Raw genomic sequence first — 9,696 nt, 5'->3', positions numbered from 1 at the left:
ATGTAAACAACATGCGTATGACTAACGCAATCAAGCGACTTTTTCATCAAAGTTACTTCAGTGGAAACAAAATTCATCAGGTTCAGTTGTTAGAATGGTCGAGGGGTTGAACAACAAACCCTCGAAATACGTGTATTTCGCTTCGGGGCTGGTCATTTTGAGTCACTGTACAACAGTTTTTTTCTTGATGATTATTTCTTGAGTTGGACTTCAGGGACCGTGATGAAGAAGGTCCTCGGCACCGGCACCGGCCTACAACACCGTTTGGTAGCAGAAGCTAGTCGATCTAGCTAGTTCAACACTGCTACGTCCCTGTTTTGTTGATTGAACATCCGTGCACTGCTTTGATCTGTTTTAATTGAAGCAGACGCCTCTTTTCCTGCCTCTGTGGAGATTTTTTTTGCTTCCTTGTCAATACAGGCGATTCACAATAGTGCGCCACCAAGAGCTTGCAACGCGTTGGCCAATCACAACGCACAAAATCTGTCGACCCTTTCCAAACGCGCGTTTGGTCGACAGATTTTGTGCACTGTCATTGGCCAACGCGTTGCAAACTCTTGGTGGCGCACTATTGTGAAACAGCCGTATTTATCTATACATCACACCAAGAATATTAGCTCAGTCGCAGATTATTTCTCGCATGTCTTTTAGGTTTTAGTTCATTATGGGAAGACAGTTATGAGCGTAGAATTTACATCGTCAGTCATTGAGACCGACAAGAGGACTGGATAATGGGTCGTAATTTAGGCTGACATTGTGCTGTCTCTTACTGTTTGTTAAGCACTTGGCTGGTTCCATGAGAGGCGATGATGAGAAAAGTGAAAGTCTATCAGCTAAACAATGTTGACATTAATTGCGGACGTGACGTATCGATCAGTTAACCAAAGCTGAGCGAGTGTCATCAGCACCGACCCACAACCCGCGTGGATGCTGCGATTTCATTTTAGGCCCGCGTATCTTCCTGATGCAGCTGCTGAACAGCCACGGGAAATTTCAATCGCTGTTTCCACGGCCTGCAGCAAACCTAGCCTACGAATTGGGGAAATTGACAGGAATCGTACAGCAAGGGGATTCGCTTGTTCAGCTTTCGAGTGATCCAATTAAGGTTCACTATTTTGCAAAAAATGGGGAGAAAATCTGAGGATTTGATTAAAAAGCATAATGTCTTCTGGCTGTTTGTTTCATCGGGGAAAAAGAAGTACGTGCAATGGTGTTGAAGATGGTTGCAGGTCTCAAGCTGAAATATTGGAATAAAAATGTCCTCGAAAATGAATATACGCGCCCCTTGTCATGTGACTTAAATAATTTCCAAAAAGGGAAAAGTATACAGTTTTGTGGCTGTAACGTTTCTGATTTGAACTTCACGGGAGAAAATTGAAAGCTTGGACAGGATAAAAAGTGGAAGTGCCAAGGTCTCGAAAACAATCTGCACGTTAGATAAATTTAGGCACATATCCATCATGCGAGGCATTTTATTTAGAGAAACTAATGGTCTGTCACCATTTGACAGACCATTCAAGTATGATTTGATGAGATATGAATGTAAAACGGCCAGTATTTCTTTGTAAAAAGTAGCTCCTTGGCAGAATAATAAATATTTTCCATACGAAACTAATTGTAAGAATGTTCAATGACTGCTACTCACTATTTCTCGAAAATTAATAGAATTTATTACTTGTCCATGATTACATAACTTTTCTTACGCCAATAGGTAGAAGTCGTAATGGGTAAATGGTACTTAAACTCGTTATATTTGGCCCTGTCTTTCGTCTATTAGCCGAAAGTCAGTGGTTACAGTGAAGCTTCGACGCTTGTAGCAAAAACTTGGTTTAAATTTGGCAGCGAAATTATTATGGGAAATTTGGAGCAAAAGAGGGCGGCAAACACAACCAAAAACTTTACAAGTTTGAGGCACAAGAGGGCGGCACACTACCAACAGGCCAAGTAATGCTTCGTTCGACGACGTTCAAGTTCGTCAACTTTCGTTGTTAACGCCAACGGTCTAGAAGTGTGCGTGAAAGTACTTTTGAAATTTCTGTAGAGGTGCAGATTTTAGCTTTGGCATTTATGAGTTCAAGTTAATAGAGTGGACGTGACGTGACGTGGGAAATGCACTAGTTACAGTGGCATTGCTACCAACAAAATTAACACTCCCAACTAACGCAGCTCTTTCCAACGGATGAGGGGACACCTTTGCTCGAGGCCGACCATCCCAACTATATAGTTAGAACCGATGCTGTGGAAGATGTTTAACATTATCAATTTGTCCTGGATCAGTGTTGGGCACACGCAATCAGTCAGTCAGCATGATCGCATCGTCAATCCTTTTTGAAATCCTACTTTACCTCCCTTTTTCAAAACAGTCTTCCCGACCAAGAAGTAGAAAAGGCAATGAGCTGATGGCAAGTCATTGTAATGAGATTGACAGATCTTCAGACCGACTGATTGCACCCAACATCGATACCTTAGGGATCAAATCTTCATGCGCCTCTCCAAGAACCTATTTTTAAGTTTTCACCTGTCCTCTTGCTTGTATTGGTACCAGGTTCGAATCCCCCCACGGACAACTCTCAAGCATGGACAAGGACACTTTCACTTGTGGTGCTTGCAAGACAAGTTTTTCTGATCTGGAAGAGTTTCTGAACCACAAGAATACTCCATGCAATGTGAGGAGCTACTTTGCTTTTCTTGTTTTTTAAAACATTTCTCCTTAGCGTAAATAGTAACTAATTTACTTTAATGGCTCCAAAAATGAAATTTTATTCCTCCTGGCAAACATGACCATTTGAATCATGTCATTAACATATTACTCAATTTGTTATTTTCATCTGGTGAATGTAATAAATATTGATTGGTGATCCATAATAAAAGTATAGGACCGCAGAAAAAGAATTTTCAATGTTTGTCATATTGATTTTGAAACATTTTCAGTGAGTTCGTCAGCTTTAAACTGAAATACATAACATGCATTCACTTGTTTTGCAGAAAGTCACAGAGGGATCCCACCTGGCTGTATTGGGCAGTGCAGTCAGTTGGGTCTCTGGGAACCAGATTGCCACAGCAGATGAGAATGGCATCGTTGAAGGGTCCGAGGCAAGAGCAGTCATCACTCCCGCGGCAGCGTTGGATGAGACAGAGGCTTGGTTAAAAGCAGGTGAGTCTCCAACAGGTGACAGGGTTTTCTTTCATGAAACCATTCTTTTGGAGAATTTACAATGTTATGATTCTAGAAGGAGAGATGGTCAGTTTCCGATGTAAATAGCATTCATGTGCATGGAGAGTGTCCACATGGGATCTTTCCACAGTTGGGTCAACAGAGAGGCTGCACTGGCAAGCTTCAGCTCATGTACTTAATTGAATTATTTCACAACAGCTCAGCATTATAATACCACAAGTCTTTGTATCGCAAGTGCGGCCTCACTTTCATGCATAGAGTTAATGGGAACACTTTGCACCCTTGGGCGTTCAAGGGAATCCTTTGCCATTGGGACTGACGTCACTACAGCTGTTGTCACCAGATATCTCCCTAGGCAAGAAATGGCCTGGGCTGAAAGGAGGGATTTTCATACATGTTAGCTGTTAATTGGACAAAACTCAAACATTACTTACCAGCTTCATTAGTCAAAATAGAAAAATTAATGATCTGACCCAGAAAATTTCATATATGCCGGAAACTGTTTTCAAGAATAGATGACCTACTTTTGAAGTTTCAACCTTAAATACCTACCTATTTTCCATTATTTGCTCATTTTCTTCATGAATTTTCTGCAGCTTTACCTGAGCCTGAGTCAGTTCTTGGCACCATTTTCCTCTGCAAGGATTGTAATGTGTACTCAACCTGCTTAAAAGATCTTAAGAAACACCGACTGGAATTGCACAATCCGTCTTTGGCGTCAGAAGATGACGTTGTACGAGCGGCTCCCATCAATCCCTTGGGCTGTACTGTGACACGGAATAATGGCATAGTGCCGGCCGTTAAGAGGAAAAGGGGCAGACCAAGAAAATATCCCCCTGCCAAGGTTGATTTTCCCTTCACCAAGACAGGACAATTGGTAGTAGAAGGTTCGGAGGTGACTGTCATGACCACTGCCGTGGAGGGCGAGAAATCAAAAGAAGTTGAAGAAGAAGGGGTTAGGCGTCCAAAGAGAGGACGACCGAGAAAGACGGAGGCTGAGAAGGAACAGGCAAAGCAGAAACTCCTTGAGATGAGACAGAAGCAAGCCGCAGAGGAGGAGAGTCTGACAGCAGAGGAAAAGATATGTCGGACTTGTGGGAGGGAGTTTGCTAGGGTGCGTCAGCTCAGGAGCCATCGCTGCCAGGGAGGCGATCCCGACCGCAGAAGTGATACGGAGAGCGACGATGAGGATTCGGCCCAGCAGAATGCCGAGATGGATGGCCGCAGCAGCAGAGCCTCTGATCCCGAACCCCTCACTTTTAACCTTGTCGCCACGCCTGACCAGCTGGATTCTACCGAATGCGCGATCCCGCAGACCCTCAACGACAACGCCCTGCCAGACCTGCGAGTCAGCAAGCGAGACCCCCTAAAGGTTTACACCTGCCCCATCTGCAGGAGGTTATACAAGACCAAACCTAGCCTCCAGGTGCACCTGTCAACCCACACCAAAGAGAAACCCTTCAGTTGTAACCAGTGTAGCTACAGGAGCTCTGTGAAGGGTAACCTGAAGATCCACATGAGGAAGCACACCAACGAACGGCTGCACTGCGACATCTGTAATTACAGTTGCATCAGCAAGGGTAACTTGAAGAAACATAAGATGAGACATGGGCCCAAGAGGACTCCCATTTATTGCAATCTCTGCAAACGTCGGGCCTACACCCCCTCTTACTTGGTGCACCACCTGGAGGCCGAGCACGACATCCAATCAGATCCCAGAGCTAAGCGCTACTACGAGGAGCAGAAGCTCAAGTGTCGAGTCGGACAACGGAATCTTCTTTATCAGTGCCACGTCTGCGATCGCAAGTTCAAAGACAGGCGAAGTCACGACGCGCACGTGCTCCTGCATCGACCCACCAAACCTTTCAAATGTGCGCTGTGTCCTTACGCTGCCGTCAGATACGACGCCATCGAGCTACATGCAAAGAGACACTGGTTTATCTATGTCTGTCATTTATGTCACACCAATGTCTTGAGCACAGAGCTTCTTAAAACCCACTTGAGTGCACACAGTCAACCTCCTGACCTGAACACTGAAGACTTACTCAAACAGAGTATCTTGAGTAGCATGTATCAGTGCGATCCTATTGAGAAAGAACTCATGAATGAGCTGATTAGAAAGAATGGACTGAGTTTAGAAAGGAAAGAAAAGAGGACTCAAGACAGATCAGAAGATTGTCAAGGTGAAAAGAACGGAGACTTAGGGAAACATGATGTGGAAAATGAAACGGAATATCTACAAATTCTGAGCACACCGGCTGTCGAGCAGTCAGAATTGCTGGAAATTAACAAAGCTTTTGCAAAACTGAACTTCAAAAGATTGAGCCCAGATATTTTGAGGGAGATTCGGATGTTGTATGGTGAAAACGAGTGCCCCATCTGCGGTAAACTGTTTCGCTATCGACCTCAGTTAGAGGTCCATCGGAAGACTCACAGTAAGGACAAAGAGTTCCAGTGCAACCTTTGCCCGTATTCGTCCCACACCAAGCAAGGATTGCAGAGGCATGTGGATACTGTTCACGTGGGGACCAGGTTGAAGTGTCCGATGTGCAATTTTGAGACCACAAGCAGTACCTACCTGCTGATGCACAGGAAGAAACAGCACCTGGACTTAGCGATGTTCAAGTGCTCCCAGTGTGACATGACCACCGCTAGCGAGAGGGAAATGAAAGACCACATCGCCGCCCGTCATCCCGAGCTGCCGCAGTCAGAGCTGGAGAGGATCATGGGCAAGCATATCCACATCCGGAGTAGGTTGGGCACGGTGGCCAGCCACGCCTGCAAGCACTGCGGTGAGGTCTTCCGACGGGTCTGCGACCTGCGCTGCCACCTCTGGCTCCACGAGGGCACGAACCCCTACAAGTGCCGCCTCTGCAGGTTCCAGGCCCGCACCCTGCAGAACCTCCAGTCCCACATGCTACGCCACTCGGACAGCCGCACACACCTCTGCCACCACTGCGGCAAGATGTTCAAGATGAAGAGCGCCCTCAAGGCACACTGCACCTCCCAGCACCCAGTGGAGAGGCTGCTGAATTGCACCGACTGCAACTTCACGACCGGCGCGGAGGCCGACTTGGAGCACCACAGGAGAGTTCACCATGCCGGCCCGTCCGTCCGGACGTTCCGTTGCTTCCATTGCACGCAGTACTCCAGCAGCAAGGAGGAGCTGAGGGAGCACTACCGCCAAGAGCATCCGGACGCCGTCTTCGACGAGGGTCTGGCCTACGAAGTCCCCGAGGAGAGAATCACAACGCTCAACATCAGCATTCACCAAACAGACGGTGTCTTGCAGTACAAGTGCAGCCAGTGCGATGTCCTGCTCATCAACAACGGTGAGCTGGGACAGCACCTACGCGATGTCCACGGTCTTGCCATCACCACGGTTGCCGAGGGTGACAGTGGGGAGATGAACCCAGAGCAGCTGAGTGGTGAACACCTTAACGACCAGAGAGATGCTACTCCGCTCTCTCCGGACTCCCAGGCCCAGATGACTGATCCAGCAACTGACGAGAGAACCAGTGCAATGGAATTACTGCAACATATTATTGACATACAGGTTTGTGCACCAGAGACAAATGAGATTGGATAGATTTCTCCGTTTAAATCTCAGTCTTACAATATCATTGTGCAAGGGTTGCCACTGAAACTTGGTATCCTGCTTAGAGAACTTTGTTTTTAGGGGGTTGGGGAAAAAAAGAGCTAACATCTTGATTTTTGCAGTGTGAAAAAAGTCCCTGTTTGCAGCTGTTTGTATTTTCTCAGAAATAGTTTCCACCAGTAAGATATATTACTTTCTTCCACACATCCAGACCCTTTTAATCTTCTAGGCCCTGAATAACTCAGGATTTTTTTTCAGGAAATAGCTCAGGTGTCTAGTGTCATGGAGGAATCTAGCCAGCAGCAACAGAACACTTCAGGAGACAACAAGAAGGTATAATACTCTTTAAAACATTTCCTGTGTTATTACAATCCACTTTTAAACATATGCAATTTTTTTGGCCAAATTTTAGCCAACCAGAACTTTCCATCGGAATGATGTCACTGAAATGTTAAGTAGAGGAGAGGTTTTTTTTTTAATCTAAAGTGCACTTGTTGATCCTGATTCATTTGAGCACACCCCAACATTGATGGTCCTCGCAACTTACCAGGGTAGTCCCAACGTGGTCAGAAAGTTGGCCTTGCCTCAGTCAACACTTGATGAAAATTTAGAGTCCAGCGTTTGAGATTTTGGACAATGGACATTCCTACAGACTTTCAGCCTCCTGGTATTCTGTCCAATATTCTGTTTTTTCCCTCTTTCCTAGAATTCCCAGGTTGATGAACAGGGCAACATGCCAGAGACTGTCACAGCTGTCAACTATTTGACAGCCTCTGAGAACATGACCAATGCACCCGATGCCCATCAGAGTCAACAAAACCTTCAAACGGTCTCAGACTGTCATGAGATGGTGCAGACCGTCCAACATGATGGGCAAGTGATATTCAAAACTGTCTGCCCTCTTTCTGTGTCTCCCTCACTCGAAATCTAGTCACTTTTACTTTGATTGTAAAGATGAACAAAGAAATTCACTGGAGTGGGATTTGAATCTGCGAGCTCCAGAAAACCGTACCGTACTTTTGTTCTGGGCGTTTGTTATGCATCACCCAGTGATTTAAAAGACAAGCATCTCTGATAACCTGAATCAAACAAAGTTAGAAGGGGGAAGACGCTCTCTTAGAATTGTAGTTCATTCTTACTTGGGACGAGTGGAAAATGTTTGTCATATTTGCCTGATCTGATCTGATCAGACAGCTTTTCTGAGTTTGTAAGTAATGTGTTTTTTTGGGTTTAATATTACGTTCCAATTTTTTTTATTTAGCGTAAACCCAATGACTCTTTATACCTTAAAAATAAAATGTGATGGACCTTAACTGTTACACAAATATAATCTTTAATGTTGAGTCAGTTTTCCAATGGACTTGAACATTTTTTAGACTAGGGACTATATAAATTCAGTTCCTTTTTTCATCTGAAATTATTACTTTGGAGCACAATTATGAACCATTTACAAATGACCGATTATCTCTTCTGATACACTAATTGGCATATCATGTTTTGGTGGGTCTCTTTTGTTTGACATTTTGTAGGTCCTCTGAAGATATCCCAGTTGCCGTCTTTGAGCAAGAGGTCACAGATGGGGTCGTGTTGGAGGCCAAGGGTCACATGACTTACGTTCTGCCTGAACAGCGACAGCCATCTTCTTGATTGGACGGTTCAAAAATGTTGATGCCCGTTTGCCAGGTTGAATACAGTCTGGCCAGAATACCTCTCAGAATATATTTTGTCATGCATACTGGGTGGGGCTGGATGAGGAAAAGGGTGTGGCTGGGCGGGGCAGGGAAGTGCTCTGCCCCTTTGCAGAAATCAAACCATTCCAGTTTGAAGTATTGGAGGCCTCTTGGGTTGTGTGCTCTCCTCGGCTGCCTGCTCTGCCCCTTTTTAGGGTGGCTCTGTTTTCCCCTATTTCAAAGTCCATCAAATCCCCGATCAACCTTGGAAGTTAAATTTACTGTAGTAATCAACTCAGATCATTTTTCAGATGACTAGGAATCGATGGATATAGGATTTAGGATCTTTACTGTTCAATTTTATGCTTGTGTGAACATGCTGGGACGGTAAGGGGCGACTTGTAGGAAATAAGCTCCAACCTCATTGGTGTACCTGAAAATGGGAAGATTTCTCCTCTGGCTTGGAACTTTAAGCGGCGACAAGGAGATCATCTCAGAAGGGCATCACCTTTACACAATCCCACAAATTTCAAAATCCAGTGATGATGATTCGAATGAAGAACGTAGATCCAATAAAATCAAATTAAGCAGGATTGGCTGTTCTTTTTGGTATTTGTTTATATTTTATTTGGGATTTTTGGTGGGCTTTTAGTTAGTTTGTTTCTTGATGTGAGATTGTGATTGTTTGCATAATTGTGTTTATATTTTCTGGTGAAATTTTATGGTTGAGTAAAAATGCTGGGGTTAGCATAATTAAGAAGAAATTCCACTCAAGATTTCAGTAGTCATCAAGAGCGGATCTTTGAAGGGTCCTTGAATCATCATTTTGTGTGGTTGTGGCATAATGGGGCTAGATTTGGTAAGATTACATCTTCTTGAGTTTATCTGCTCAGCATAAACATTTCTGGTGTGCAATTAAGGGGGTAATGTCCAGTGACTTTTCCTGTCAGGAAAAAAAATCGACCTTGGCATCTCTTCTTCCCCCAGCGGAGTCGGGGGGGATCCTTTTGAAGCTGGTGGTCAACAGGTACCTGGTGTTTTAAAAGTACATGTAGCCAGCGGTCTGAAGGCACCTGTTGTAATTACACTGACCGTAGAGCAAAGAAAATATTCAGCGCAAACATAGCCAGTATGCTGTTGAAGCAAGAACGAAATAAGCATTTACAAATCAAAATCAAGTGAAGTTTATTATTCAATTTAAATCGAATTAAAACTGGACACCATCGTATCCCTGTCCGACTAGAAGTGTTCAA

General features: G+C 44.6%; 1 protein-coding gene across 3 annotated transcripts; it reads left to right on the top strand.

Moving 5' to 3' along the window:
- The first annotated feature begins 1,925 nt into the window (after positions 1-1,925).
- Positions 1,926-9,036, top strand: LOC110974823 (zinc finger protein ZFAT-like). 3 transcript variants are annotated; one of them, XM_022226713.2, is made up of 7 exons: positions 1,926-2,010; positions 2,546-2,666; positions 2,986-3,154; positions 3,772-6,731; positions 7,032-7,106; positions 7,480-7,646; positions 8,303-9,036. In XM_022226713.2, the coding sequence occupies exons 2-7, from the start codon at positions 2,577-2,579 to the stop codon at positions 8,418-8,420; spliced, it is 3,579 nt and encodes a 1,192-aa protein (XP_022082405.2). In that variant the 5' UTR covers positions 1,926-2,010; positions 2,546-2,576; the 3' UTR covers positions 8,421-9,036. The 3 variants fall into 3 exon arrangements, with proteins under 3 accessions (XP_022082405.2, XP_022082406.2, XP_022082408.2); XM_022226714.2 differs by having other exon boundaries at positions 1,946-2,223; XM_022226716.2 differs by having other exon boundaries at positions 1,954-2,043.
- Positions 9,037-9,696: the final 660 nt, after the last annotated feature.

Source organism: Acanthaster planci, linkage group LG06 (assembly GCF_054643075.1).
Source record: "Acanthaster planci isolate LZ-2023a linkage group LG06, COTS_SCS, whole genome shotgun sequence".
Classification (NCBI taxonomy): Eukaryota; Metazoa; Echinodermata; class Asteroidea; order Valvatida; family Acanthasteridae; genus Acanthaster; species Acanthaster planci.
The sequence above is the reverse complement of the archived record's forward strand: the minus strand, read 5'-3'. Positions and strand labels throughout refer to the sequence as shown.